Consider the following 15180-nt stretch of genomic DNA (forward strand, 5'->3'; position numbering starts at 1 on the left):
GCTCCCTGCTCTGCGGGAAGTCTGCTTCTCCCTCTCCCTCTGCCTACCACTCCCCTTGCTTCTGCTCTATCAATCTCTGTCAAATAAATAAATAAATAAAAATCTTTAAAAAAAAAGATTGTATTTATTATTTATTTATTAGGCAGAGATCACAAATAGGCAGAGAGGCAAGCAGAGCGAGAGGAGGAAGCAGGCTCCCCGCTGAGCAGAGAGCCCGATGCAGGGCTCGATCCCAGGACTCTGGGATCATTACCTGAGCCGAAGGCAGAGGCTTTAACCCACTGAGCCACCCAGGCTCCCCAAGATTGTATTTATTTGTATATTTTAGAGAGCACACATGGTGGGGGAGGAGGGGTACACAGAGTGGGAGAGAATCTCAAGCAGACCCTGCACTGAGCATAGAGCCCTATGGGGGTCAAGCCCACGACCCTGAGATTATGGCCTGAGCCGGGTCAGATGAATTTTCTGCTGGCATGGCATCAATCATTCTTTTGGAGTCTCCTATTTTCTTGGGATTTTTTAAAAAAACTAAGCTGCTTTGAATTGGCTCTTTTGTCAAGTAGATCTCTTCTGTCTTTTTCTTTGTCTCTGTCTACCTGCCTGCCTGTCTGGCTGTCTCCCTCTCTCAAGTTTTAATATATAGAAACTGTACTCAACAGCAGGCCTAGGTTTTGTGTGCGTGAGGCTTGCACACCTTAAAAAAAGATTTCTTTTCCTTAAGAAAAGAATGCAAAATAAACATTAGGTACAAAAAGGGATGTAAACTTGCATGTGATAGGAAAGGGCTTTGAAGGGCGTCTGTGCAAGTGAGAGGCTTCAGCGTTGTGACTTTTGCAAGCGATCCTCCTTTGCTCGGTTTGTCTGCTGCTCTCCTTTGCCGATGCAACTCAGACTCTCAAGGGTTACATTGTTCCTGCTTTTTGCAGTTTACAGCATAAACCATGTTTTATTCACTTTCTAAAATAAACAGCCACGTGAAGACCTGTCCTGGTTTTTTCTCCCCAACCTGTTGCTGGAAACTAATTGTGTCATTATCACTCTGAGACAGTGACTTGCCTGGGATACTGCCTGCTCTGGTTCAGGCCAGGACCTGAGATTTCCTTCCCACATGGGTGTCTGAGCTCACTGTTGCCAGGAGTTATTGTTATGGACTGAATGGTTTTGTCTCCCCCAAATACATGTGTTGAAGCTTAACCCCCAATGTGATGGCATTAGGACTGGAGGCCTTTCGGAGGCATGAGAAAAGAGTCCTCACGAATAGGACTAGTGCCCTTATAGAAGAGACCTCAGCGAGCTTCCTCTCTCCTTCTGTCATGTGAGGACACGGCGAGAAGATGGCCATCTGTGAACCAGGGAGTAAGATCTTACCAGACACCAAACCTGCCAGCACCTTGTTCTTTGACTTCTAGTCTCCACAAGTATAAGAAATAAATTTCTGTTGTTTTTTTGCCACTCGGTCTGGGATATTTTGTTATAGCTGCCTGAATGGCCTTAGACACATGCATAGTAATCAGGAAGTATTACTGTCATAGGGACAAGGAAATATCATATCCTGTTTATCCATAATCTGGTAAAATACATGTTTTTGGTTTTTGTTTGTTTTTTTTTTGTTGTTGTTGTTGCTTTTTGAAGCTAACTAGGTAATTAAGACTTTTTAAGCAGGAAAGATGCAGTCAACTTATGGAGAAGGATTGGGAATTGGACACTCAGGACCCTTCTACCCCTCCACTATTGCTTTCCAGCAGGTGAAGTCAATGCACACTTTTTGTATTCTATGGTTTAGTCTAAACATTTGGCATACTTCAAAATGGTCTTCATAAAGTTAAGTGGGTGCATTGTTGCATTTATGTATTATAAGTGATTAAAATATACCCCTACTGAAAGATATGTTTCTGATTTTAATTTTATAAGTAAGATTGGAATATATTCTGCTTTTAAACATAACTATTCATGTATTTACTTATTCTCTTATTTTTGCTTCTGCTAGATTATTCTCGAGGAACCTGAGTGGGATTCCAGGACAATAGCTATGAAGATATTGCTGAGTATAGTCATAACAGTTTCCAATAGAAATGCACCAGTTTATAACTGTTAGAATTTCAATAACATGCTGGCCCAGCCATTGCGGGTTCCCCAGTCTTGGGCTCCCAGGTGCTTCCGTGAAAAATATATTCTTTCCCCCCTGGTATAGCCCCTTACGTTTATGGCTACTTGTTAGTTCCAGGAGGAGCAGGCATAGTCTGAAGGAAATGAGCCAGAGTGGCTTAAGGATTTAGAGAAAGCAGTAGTGTGTCCAGCAAGGGAAGTGGGGAGATTAAGGGAAACTCTGCAGAGTGAACAAGTGACCCCACCCCCTTCCCCCACTCACCCCAGAAAGTGAGCTGAGGAGGCAGAAAGATGCAGGTCCAATTTCAACATACATAGGGCCTTGGGCGAAGTTCAAATGGGGGCCCATATGCCATGTGTCTACATATTTAAAATTCATAAGTCAATCAAAATGTTAAGTAAGATGTGTTCAACCAACTTTGACAAATACATCTTTATAACAAGTGAGAAGGACAGATGTGAATTTAGTATTCTGACTCCTTGGCACTCTGCACAAGAATAGGATGATGTAAGGAGAGCTGGCCCAGCCCCTGGTTGCGAGCCATGAACCCTTTTTCTTCTCAGCCCTGAGCTATGAACCCCAGATGTGTGGACACCTGATCTCATAGAGCTAAATTCTGCCTGTGCTCCACTGCAAACAGCCACTCTTAACCTCATCTCGGGCCTTGGGGTGCCTTTCAGGAAAAAGCACACACAGACCTTGGAAATATGTTCAGTGTCATTTGGGCAGGGGATTCTGTGATCCCAGGTCCCTGGAGAAGAATCTAGAAAGAGAGGAGCCAGGTGGGCATGGACTCTTGGTGCTATGGTTTCCTTGACCTTTAGGGAGGGGTGGGTAGAGTGAGGCCCTCTTAGCATGGAGGCTAAGACAGAGGCCCCTCTTGCTCTGGGTCAAGGGTAGTACTGGTAAGAAATAAAGTTGACTACCCCACAGAAGACCCAAAGATACTCAAGGAAAAATCCATTTGCCTACCAGCTTGGTCTACGGTGAAACCCACCAGGCAAGCAGCTCTTCTATACTTGGACAGTTTTTAATATGAATGAACAACTGAGGATCACAAGAATTTGAGAATGACTTCTGTTATAAAGGAAAAAGACTGAAAGTAAGAGGAAAAAAAAACCACCTCAAAGAACATATAAACAGTGCAATGAAATTAAAACTTTAAAGAAAATGTAATGAATAGTATCAGGGAAATCCTGGATACAAGAATAAGATACGTCTAAAAAGGAAAATTAGAGAACAAGAAAGATTCCCTCAAAATTAAAAACCTGAATGCTGGAATTAAAAATTCAGTAAAAGAGAAGGCATGTATAGTTGAAGAAGTCCTCAAAAATGTGGAACAAAATAGTCAAAGAGATTAACAGATTGGAAAAGTTGAGAAAATTAGAGGATCCATTTGGTGGTCCAACATCCCAACAATAGGAGTTCCAGAAAGAGCAAACGGAAAAAAAAAAAAAAAAAACTGTGGGGAGAAAGTGATCAAAAACATGAAACAAGAACATTCCCATAAAACAAAGAATAGCATTTCTAGGTGGAAAATACTAAGGGAGTGTCAATATAATGAATGGAAAAGAACTCATACAAAAAAAAAAAAAAAAAGGTAAAGAACTCATACCGGGGTGCCTCATGATGAAATTTCAGTGTATTGGGAATAGAGAGAAGGTTCCAAATCTTCCAGAGAGTGGGAAAAGAAAAGGTTATGAATACAAAATTGATCATTTTCTCAATGGCAACAATGAAGCAATGCCTCAAAATTCTTAGTGAAAATCATTTTTAGCCTGGAATTATATATCATGTGTGTCAGATTGTTGCAAAGTTGTCCACAACACTTACTTATATATTGATGTTCATGAGTGACACAGCACAAACTTTGAGTCTAAGGCTCAAGAGACCCTGTGGTTTTTGCTCTTGAACTCTTAGAATGCTATGCTAACAGGGCCAGAGGAAAGAAGCCAGGTCTACCTTACTGGAGGAGAAGCTACATGGAGGAGATATGAACCATCTCACCTGAAGTCCCCTAGACCAACCAGCTACATATTACCAATACATATTACCAGGTTCAGATAGAGGCTTTCTTAGTCCAACCAGCTCCAGTCAAGCTTCCAGATGAGTGCCACTGCGTGAGTGACCCCAGCTGAACCTAGCCCAAATCGCAATTGAGAACAAACGAAACAGTTATTGTTTTAAGCTACTACTTTTTGGGGTGGTTTGTTATGAAACAAAGACTAAATAAAAGAGAAATCAGTACCAAGGAGTTAAGTGCTACCATCATGAAACTCCAAAATGTATGGTATTGGTTTTGGAACTGGGCTGGGGCAGATGCTAGAAAGGTGGTGAGGAAACTGCTATTCCAGTAGGCATGCAGATGAGGCATGGCTAGCTTCTCAGATACCGCACCTCTGATCCAGAGACCTGTGACCTAAACTGTTCCTTAAACACCTAATCTACAATGATGAGACTGGGATGGAATAGACACTTTCATTCGAAAAGAAAGGGATGGTGAGACACACAGCAGTCACTGATGGCAATTCTGAACTCCAGGCAGGACCATGCTGCCTGTTCCTGCTCTGGGGAGTAGGGTCCAGTTCTGTTCCCTGTCATGGTTCCCAAGTTTGCTGTTCTCCAAGATTCTTAGCTCCACCTTCTGATAGATCCTTACTTTCCCAAACAAAATGAAACAAAACAAAAATCCAACAAACAAAAACAAAGGCTCCATGTTTAAGCTGAATAGCTTTATTAACCTGTTTCTTATCCACTGCAGGTTGGAATTCCAGAGGTTTCTTCTTATTTTGAAGAATTTTAGTTCCCTTTTAGTCCAAATTTGCTGTGATTTCATCAACACAACTATCTTAAAAACTTTGTGGATTTTCTATGAATCTTATTAGGATTTACTCCATGTTCCAAACACTATATCCATAATTCTTTCTCATTCGGGTCTGTTAGGTTATGGAGTAACAGCCTTAGGATTCTTAGAAACCTCTTTGCTTAAATGAGAATATCTAATAGGCACTGCCTTAAATCTTTCTGCGATCTTATCAAGGGGTCTTATAGCCACATTTTAAAATTGATCTTTACCAAAGTCAGTCACTAGCTGGACAGACTGGGGATGAAAGATTATTTTATTTTACAACCCAGCAAGACTTAGGCCTTCTATATTTCTGCTAAATTCTGCTTGCAAACAGAATATTATTATATGCAGTTAGAAGCACCTGATACTTTCGATACTGTCTGGAGCTCCCCCAGCTAAGTCGCTATTTCATTAGATACATTTTCATTTTCCAAACTACTGTAGGCAGTTGGGTAGTCATTTTGCCAATTGTTTCACTGCATATAACATAGTTAACCATATTCTCAGTCTTCAGTAGTAGTTTTCTTACCACTTTTCTGAGGCTAGACCTGGTTTCTTTACATGGTAGTCTCAGGTCAACATTCTAAGAGGGTGAGAGCAGAAGTGGGAAAACTTCTTGATCTCTCATTTCAGAAGTCACACAAAGCCACTTTCAACATATCCTATTTGTTAAAGCAAGTCACAAAGCCATCTCCATTCAAGGGGTGGAAAAATAGTCCCACCTTTCATGGAAGAAGTGGAAAAGTCAGGTTGCAAAATGGTGGGACTAAAAGGAGTGGGAAGAATTACTGCGGCCATTCTTGCCAGCAAAACTACCACATTGAGACAAGTGTGAGGATAGAGAATGCAAATACTTCCAGACATAAAAGTGATTAAAATCTTTCTTTTCAGGAAAACACTAGGGTGTGTATTGACAAAAATGAGAGTATAAGTAAAGAAAGAATAAGACAAGGGATGGAACCAAGGGCTCCCACACAAGAGAGAAGATAAGGAACTCTCCAGGAAGATAGGGTTGAGAGAGCCACATTCCAAATGAGAGCAGGAGCATCAAGGACACCGAGGGGAGTATCTCTGAAAAGGATATCTTAATAGAAAACACAACACTGAGAAATTATTTGACAGTATTGAAAGAGACATTTTCAGGGCTGTTGCAGGATATGGGAAGACCTAACAAACTATTCAGGAAAAAAAAAAAAAAGTAAAAAAATTGAAGCAAATATTAACTTCAGAAAAACAAAAAGTTGTACAAGAAATGTCATGTAAACAAGTGCGCTACTTGGCACAAAAGTGAACAATATTAACATAATCATCATTTAAAGAAATCATTGAATAAGAATTTAATTAAAATTGTGAGAAAACTATTTTGGGAAGATGAGAAAGGAGAATGGTCTATAATGAAGCAAAAATCTTATTTAGTGTGAAAGAAAACAAATGTATTATCTAAAATTCATAGTTCAAAATGTATCTGTGTACTTATATTGTTTAGAAATGGGTGCCTCTAAAAAAAAGGTGCCTCTGAGAAGTGGGGGGGGGGAATGGTGGGATGAGAATGGGGGTTGATTTTTTTTTGTTAGAACTTCTTGTTACTCTTGACCTTTTAAATTAAAAGAAAGCATTATATTACTATAAAAGAATGATTTCAAAAAATAAGTTGAGGAAAAAACATTGACTACTAATCAGGAGAAAAAAATCATTGCTAAAAGTAGTCTCAAGGGAGTGTTTGGGGCAAAAATCCTTAAAAGAATTAAAGATAACTTACATAATTAAAAATCTTAAAGGTTTCACTTTACTGCCAGTTGCTGTTAGAAGTTTTGAGACTAAAACTGAGTAAGGCAAATTCCCATCCTGGAAGTTTATAGTTTAGTAGAGCATAGGTAAAATATAGATAAGCATGTATGAAAAGTGCTACAATAGGGACATGTAGAAAGTAGTCTGAGACCACAAAGCAAAGAGAGACAAGCCTCGTTTGGGGTTGAGCTGGAGATGGCTTTCTAAAAGAGTTGATCTTAGAAATGAGAGGTAAAGGATAAGTGGGTTTAGGTGGCCAACTAGATAGGGTAGAGCGTTCCAGATTAGAGAAGCTCACCATGAAAAATCCCAGCATGTTTGGGAAAGGGTAAAAAATTCCCCATGCCTTGAAACAGGGTAGGAAGCAGGGAATGACCAGGATGAGCCTGGTGTGGTAGACTGGAGAAGATCTTAGAGGTTCTTGTGAGTCATGCTAAGGGAGGTGGCATGTAAGAATTTTACCCTAAGGTGTGACGCATTAAATGCGCATCTGAGAATGATCACTGGTTCTGGAGAAACCAGTAGAAGATCAAATTTGGGATTTGCACTCGAGGAAGGGAGACCCACTAGAAGACTAGACAGGAAGAAAGAGGTGAGAAATATTTTAGAGACTGAATCAGTGATACATCCTAGTGACCAGCTGCAAGAGAGAGGAGTCAAAGATGACATTCAGGTTCACTCATCCATTAGACATCTCTTGTGTGCCTTTTCTGTGGTGGGCTCTCTGCCAGGCCCTGGCAGGGGGCATGGGGAGTCATATGGTTGAATACATTTTGGTCATTGCCTTAGAGGGCTTTTTCATTTAGTGGGAACATAGGAATAAATTAACAGTGATTGTAGCTGTGCTGCCCTATTCTCAAGAGGAGAACAGGTTCCAGAGGGACTCAGGAAGAAGCTGCCAAGGAGGAGGAAGGAGGAGAGCCTGGAGTTGGTAGAGCTGTGGGAGCTGGGGAAGAGTTTGGGGAAAGGGTGGTCCATGGTGACAGATGCTGCCAAGGAAGTGGGCATAGGACTGAGGTGTCCCCTGGATGGGGCAGTTAGGATGGCACTGATGATCTCAGAACGGTGGGGGCGGGGGGGTGCCCATCAGGTGTTGCCGGACGTGGAATGAAATGCTGGTGAAGGTACAGAGAAAGGAATAGTTCTCTCTTTCAGAGGCTAGTCAGGAAGTGAAGGAGAGATAAGCCAGTGAGAGGCAGGCTTTGTAAAGGTGCAGTTTGAAGATGGAAACCACTTGGGCAGGGTTTTTTTTTTTCTTTTCTTATTGGGACCAGCTACCTAACGTGTAGAGCCTAGCACATAATGAAAATTTGGGGCCTCTTGCTAAATTATTAAGACTTGTAAGACAGCAACAGCAGAGCACGAAGCCAGTGTGGGGCTCTCCTAAGAGCGGGGCTCTCCTAAGAGCAGGGCTCTGTGACTGCGCTGGTTGAATGCCATGAACCCATCCTTGATTCTCAGGGGAAAGAGCTCAGGGAGGAAGGAAGAATGGGGCTGCTTCAGTAACAGAGCCTGGTCCCAGAGCAATTGGGAAAGGAGGGACTCAGAGTCCGGATGGAGGTAGAGCCTTGAGTGAGAGAAAAACAAGGCTTTGGTCATCTACTGAGATGTGGGAGACAGAGGATGTGGATGGCAGATGGAGAGGAGGGGGGTGCTGGAGACACGAGTTTGCATACTGAATCATCTACAGGTAGGAGGGCTAAATGGGTCACCGAGAGTGGCCCTGAGCTCAGCAGGCATTGGCAGATGGAGCAGGGACAGGAGCCAGCCTGGGACTGACAGGTAGGAGAGGCCCAGGGAGTGGTGTGGCAAGAAGGCCCCTAAGAGGGTGGGTGGGGATTCCTTTTGGGACAGTGATGAGAAATGGGGTGGCCGGAAAGACTGGTGGGCTCTCTCAGTGAGGAGGGAGTTGGGGATGAAAGTGGGAAGGTAGGAGGCGCCTGGCAAGGGAGTAGAACTTGGGGGTTTAATATTCTGGCCATGAGCTGATGGGGAAGTTGGTGTAGGGCCTGCCCAGAGGATTCATTCAAAGAGTTAAGGAGCAGAAGTAAGGAGAGCTAGGAGTTCTTCTGGAACGAGCAGAAGTGTCATTGATCATTTTAAGACCAGGCATACGTGTTGCCTATGTGGCAGGGAGAATGCATGGTGGGGGAAAGCATCAGGTACTGGTGAAGGGAGCACCTGGCTGGCGAATTCCGCTGAGCGCGCGACGCTTGATCTCAGGTTGTAAATTCCAGCTCCATGTTGGGTATAGAGATTACTTAAAAATAAAATCCTGAAAAAAAAAAAAGGTGCCAGGGAAGGGACCAACTATGGGACAAGGGTTTCTTTCCTCTTGAAACTAGAAGAAAGGGTGAGAGATGACTTAGAGCCACCTTGTAAATAGACGCGGGATGTTAAGAGCCGTTCGGTATTAGCCCAGGCGAGGTAAGAGGAACCAGCAACTTGGCCACCACCTGGGAAAGGAGAGAACCGTGGAATTCCTACTGGAAACGGAGGGGGTCGCCCGCGAGCAGCGAGGAGAGCGGCGGGAGGCGGAGAGGAGGAGTCCCGGGGCGCCCGCCTGGCCGCCGCGGACAGGCTGCAACATTTCCGTCCACGCTCTTGGTAGCAAGAAGGTCTCTAAGCCTCCGCCGCCCCTCCGCAATTCGGTGACCTCGTCCGCAGCTCCAGTTAGGCTGCAGTGATACAGAGGGTCAACCAGTGCCCACCAGGTGGCCCCGGTGTCAGGCCCGGCGCTGGGGTCCTGGGGCAGGACCTCGCAGTCCCCCAGTCGTCTCTCCTAGCACCCCCTGGAATTGTTTCTTAGGAGCTGCCTGTGTTCCCCGGCTCACCCTTCTTCCTTTAAGCTTCCCTCTCCCAAGAGAAACCTCCCGGTCACCCTTGCCTGGGTGACTGCCACTACCCCGCTTGCTGCCGGGGGCCGGCTCCCTCGCCTGCAGGTGCCCAGCTGGGGGTTTTCAAATCCAGGGAGCAGGAACCCAGCACCGCCTCCTTCATCTGGAAGGGGTTAAGCCCTCTCTCCGATGCGGAAGGCAGGATGGCGATTCCCTCCAGTTCCCCGAGCTCGGAGGGGTACTGCTCCGCGGGTGCTCCCTACGCCGAGCGGCGCACGTGCAGCGGGCGGCCCAAGCGGCGCCTGTGCTGCCGGAGTCATTCCGCTGGGGATCCCCGCCCCGGGCTTGGCGCAGGGCTGCGGACGCCGCGCGAGCCGTTCTCCCTTTCCCTTTCCCCGCCGCAGGTCCCACGGGTCGGGGCAGTGGGGCCGGGCGCTGGGGGCCGGAGGAGGGGAGGAGCCGAGGAAGGAGGGGACACAGGAGCCCGTGGGCCCCGCCCCCGCCCCGCCCCCCGCGGCCGGAGCCCGGGCTGCAGCCGGGCGCGCCGGAGCCTGCGAGCCCGCGAGCCAGCGAGCGGCGGCCGCGGCCTCCCCTGCTCGCGGTGTGACCCCGGCTTCCCGGCCCGCGGCCCCGCCGATCCCGGCGCCCGCGCTCCCAGGGGCAGGGATGCATCATGGCCACGCTGGCTTGCCGGGTGCAGTTCTTGGACGACACGGACCCTTTCAACAGCACCAACTTCCCCGAGCCCAGCCGGCCGCCGCTGTTCACGTTTCGCGAGGACCTCGCGCTCGGCACCCAGCTGGCCGGGGTCCACCGGCTGCTGCGGGCGCCGCACAAGGTACGGCCGACCAGTCCCGGCTGGATTTTCTGGACGCAGCCCCTGCTGCGGAGCGCGCGGGGGTGGGGGCGCAGCGGGCAGGCTGCGGTAGGCGCCCCCCCCCCCGACAGGCGCCCAAGGGCAGACCTCCCCCCTCCCGGTTGGGCAGAGGAGCCCCGGGCATCCGCCGGCTGGCGCGGGATCTCCCGGGCGTGAGAGGAGGACAGCCCCGCGCTCCGGCCCAGAGCGGGCGGGGCCGAGCAGGTGCCGCGCCGGCCGGAGGCGGGATGGAGAAGGCTCCCCGGCTCGGGGCCGTTAGCTCTGCTGGGTGGGCGGGGTGGAGCTGGAAGCCGGCGGTCGGCCCTGCCACCTGGGCCGACGCTGAGCTGGGCGCGGAAAGAACCGGGGCCCCGGGGACTCAGGTCTAAACCTCTCAGGCCTCTGGGGCTGCTGCGGGCGGCCGCGCGACCCTCGCGACAAAGCACGCTTCCCAGGGGACACCTCCTCCTCCTCCTCCCCCCGCGGGGCATCGCCGGGGACGCCCACTGCGCACAGAGATAGCGCTCCGAGTAGTCCCCTTTTCTCCGGAGAAGCAGGTGGCCTTGGGAACCTTAGAGGAGCAGTCGCTGTGGGAGGAGGGGCGGGGGCGCGGAGGGGCGGCGCGCTCACAAAGCCCGAGCCTCGAAGCCCGAAATGAGTGTCCCCTGGGAAGAATGGCTTCTCAGTCCACCCGATAGAGGCTTTTTTCTTCTTTTCTTCTTCTTCTTTTTAACCCTTTGCAGGAGGACAGGCGTCTTGCAAAGTGTGTGTTGCAAAGAGCTGGGCATTGAAAGCTAACCATTTCGTTACCCAAGAAAACCCTTCCTCCTACTTAAACAGATTGCACCTTGAGAATTACCTCCCAGCACATTTTTTTTGGTTAGGGTTCATATCAAAGCTTGGAGATGATTTATTCCTTGAAGATCAACATTGATAAGTATTTGGAAGAGATAACCCTTGATACCAAAAAGAACAAAATTGATTTTTCAAAATTCTTTAGATTTCTGTATGATGTTCACCTGCCTTGGAAGAGAGGTAGATTGTATGTGGAAACTGGTGAACTTTGGCAGTGCCGTTTCTCTCCCTCTATTCGTAGTGTTTCAGTGCTTTCCTTCCCTACTTAATTAGTTACCTGTTTTCAGGGGTGAGAAATGGGGCAGTTCTATCTTATTCTCTCCATGTTGGTGCAGAATGGACGTCATGGTTTGGAGGAATCTCTTTGGCCATAAAAGCAGGTTGGATTAGGAAATGGAGGGACAGAATGATGTATTGTGAATTCAGTTTATCAGAACCACTTTTGTGAATTATTTGGGTCTTAATCAGTAGATTGAGTTAAAAGTTTTCGAAGGGCTTTTTTTGGCATCACGATATTCCATTCATTATGATCTCTGATTACAGTGATCTTTTGTTGAAACCACAGAAGGCTCAAAATTGTGGTCCTATGACCTTGAAGTGGTTTTCTTGGATTTCAAACCCTATATACATAGGTTGAACTTTCAAGCTGGAAGCTGAAGTACATTTTTATGTTTCCCTGGAATAGCCCCATAGTCTTGATCCAGTGTCTCTGGTCTAGTCTGGTAGGAGGAAATCCTGATGCTCCTGTGTCGGCTTTCTGCACCACCACCCCCTCCCACCCCCAGAAGCCGCAGCACTGAAATTGCACTGGCTCACAGAATTTTCTGAGGTGTCCTCTGCAGAATAAGCAGAGTCAGAGGTATCCCATGGAACCCCTTGACTCCTTGTCTTGGCAGCCAGCCAGACTTACTCCAGCATCTTTTGCTCAAAGACCCCTACAGTATATTCAGATGTTTGGCATTGTTTTCACATCTAGAGCTGAGTGATTGGCTGGTACTATTAGCCAGGGTTCTGTAAAACAGAACTCAGGGCATTTATGTGCCTAGGTACACATTCATGTTTTAAAATGCTTGTTAGTTTCTAGCAGGGAATCTTTAAGTCGGATGAACCCCTGTGATAGAGCTCAAGAGTTTGGTCACTTGGCATATCGGTATACACCCTCTGTCACAGAGATAGGGATGTGAGCACACGGTCTCACTGAATAATACCACATGCCTCCGTGAAGGGGATGCTTTTACAATTCCTATTTTGCAGATGAGGAAATTGAGGCTGAGAGCAATAAAGTAACCTAGTTTCTCTGCTGGGAGTCGAGAGCTGAGATTCAAGCCCAGGCCTGAGTGTCTTGAGCCCCCCTCTTGGGGCTGCTCTGCTCCCTGGACCAGCTGTGTGGCTGTGGACAGAAGCAGCACCTCCTGGGGGCTCATCCCATTAACTGGGGGGAGCTTACCAAATCGCTTTTGTGTGCCAGGTACTTTTTGGCCTGGGGCAGGTGAATGTTACAAGCATGAGTAAGAGCCCTGAGGCAGAATTCCTGGGCTGGTAGAGTTCACCTGAGTGGTGGAACAGATAGTTACCAACACTACTGTGAATTAGCTGATGGTGAGGGAGGGGGCAGGCTGTCACTCCAGGCCCTGCCTGAGTAAGGCTGCCCACACCACAGGGAACACTTCTCCCAGGTTGGGCCTGGCCTTGGCAAGATGGGGAGTGTCTTGGGGCAGGACCATCTGTGTGATGGACAGGAGGGAGAAGTGTGACCGTGGGACATGCAGACATCCTTGGTTAATCCAGCCATCCAGCACAAGCAATTCCCCAGGGTTAGTAAACTTTTGTTGCTTGAAGTAGATCACACAAACGGAAAAGTGTGCAGGGCACAGGTGAGCAGCCGGAGGCATGGTCACCGAGTGAACACACCTGCGTAAGCGGCATCTGGAAGGACCTGTGGCGGGTTCTCATTTGTATAGCCCCCCTCCTAGGATTCTCCTGTGCTGGGAATCTGTGAACTGGATAACCTCATAGGCCTTTCCCAGCCCAAACTGGAGTCTATGCATCTTTTCTTTTCTTTTTAAAGATTTTATTTATTTGAGAGAGTGAATGAGAGAGAGAGAGAGCACGCGCGCTTGTGCGCGCGGGATGTGGGGAAGGGGTAGGAGCAGAGGGAGAAGGAGAAGAAGACTCCCCACTGGAGCAGAGAGCCCTACTCAAGGCTGTATCCCAGGACCTGAGATCATGACCTGAGCCAAAGGTAGACACTTAGCTAGGTAGACACTTAGCTAACTGGCACCCAGGTGCCCCATGTACATCTTTTCTCAACTTAATGATATATTAATTTAGATCATGTCTGCTAACTCCTTAAGAAGTTAGTTGTTTATTTAACTAGTATCATCTTGGACAAAATGATATATTATGCTTACTATGCTTTATCTTCATTTTTTTCCCAAGCTGCTAGTAGTTCCAGGGAAGATAATTAAATTAATGATGAGTTTGATAACAAAAAGGTCAAAATAGATGCTGTATTTTCACTGGGGAGATGTTCGTTTTGGTGGTTATATGTTCTGTCTGGCCCACGTAAGGCCTTTTGTTCTCAAATGTTGCATAAGTAGGTGTTTGTTTCTGGTTTAGTGTTTTAAAGAATTATAATCATAGGACTTCTAATTTAGAAAAATCTATGCAGTAGAAATAGTAAGTCATAGGCCTTTCAAAATTTAAATGTGTTTGGATTGATGGATACAAAAGGCTAAGGATTCTTGTTTCCTTTTGATAGACAAAAGTTGAATTGGAGAATATTTTTACAAAAAAAGAGACAACTAGCCTACCTGTTAAAATGGCAATTAAGACAGTAATTTAGTTCAGGAGATGTTTCGGTGCCTTTTATGGACTAGACAGAGTGGAGTGACAGTAGTGACCATGTTCTAGGTACTTGCAAGTCTAGGAGCGTCCTAGACTTGCACCATCTCGCCATGTCCAGGGATCACCTAGGTACTGGTACTGTTGCATTTCATAGCAGAAGAGACCCAGAGCAGACGGAATTCCCCTGGTCACATGAATGGGAAGTTCCAGAGGTGGCATTTGACACTAGTCTGAGCTCTTAATGACTCCGTTTTATGTGTTGGATGTCTTCCTTCCAGGCAGCTTGTCCATTTGCCAGAGTTCTTTTCCAACATGCTTTGGTGATTCCTGTGCACACTACAGTGGAAGTGGCATGGATTATTTGAGATCATTTAGGTCAGCCTCTCACTAGGTGGGACTCTGACTTGTTTCCCCTGTTGCAGATAAATTCCTGGAGGGAGAAGACCTGGCTGTCCAGTTCTGCCATGTTTCTCTTGAAGCTAACTAGTGCTAAGATGGCGTGTGCTAAGTTGATTGATCGGTGTTAGTTATAGAACACAAATCCACTGGTATTATTGCTGTAATGAATTTCCACCTTAATCCTCTTAAGGGACACATTTGTTTGCTACATTACATTCGGATTTTTAAAAGATGAGATCACTGGTAAAGTTGGCAAGTGTGTTGTGTCACAGAGCATCTTAGGACAAAACTGTCTGAAGAATGTTGTATGAACTGCTAAGAGCATCTCTGTGCGAGCTGAGTTGAATCTGATTCTACCTTAATTAGCTCAGTTGGTTGGAGCCGGGCTATTGAGATCAGGATCATGGGATTGAACTCTTTATGGGTCAGCTGGCTTTGCTTCATGCATGGCCACAGACAGCATGGGTAACCCAGCCAGATGTTACGCAGGTGCTGTCAAGGCCCCCTGCAAGGATCTGGGTTGGAAGGGACTGGCAGAAGTCTTTGGGTGGCAGGGGAAGGAGACGTGTAATGGGAGTGTGCTGGGCACTACATGGTAGGCCCTCATGCATAACTTCATTCAACCTCATAACAGCTCTAGCAG

General features: G+C 46.8%; 1 protein-coding gene across 6 annotated transcripts in view; it reads left to right on the forward strand.

The window, feature by feature from the left end:
* The first annotated feature begins 10130 nt into the window (after positions 1 to 10130).
* Positions 10131 to 15180, forward strand: part of FHOD3 (formin homology 2 domain containing 3) — a 459983-nt gene continuing 454933 nt past the window's right edge. For all 6 annotated transcript variants that reach the window (XM_046025395.1, XM_046025389.1, XM_046025392.1 and 3 more), the window contains exon 1: positions 10131 to 10418. In XM_046025395.1, the coding sequence (XP_045881351.1) occupies positions 10254 to 10418 (165 nt within the window). In that variant the 5' untranslated portion in view covers positions 10131 to 10253. The remainder of the gene's footprint in view (positions 10419 to 15180) is intronic.

Source organism: Meles meles, chromosome 12 (genome assembly GCF_922984935.1).
Source record: "Meles meles chromosome 12, mMelMel3.1 paternal haplotype, whole genome shotgun sequence".
NCBI classification, from domain to species: Eukaryota; Metazoa; Chordata; class Mammalia; order Carnivora; family Mustelidae; genus Meles; species Meles meles.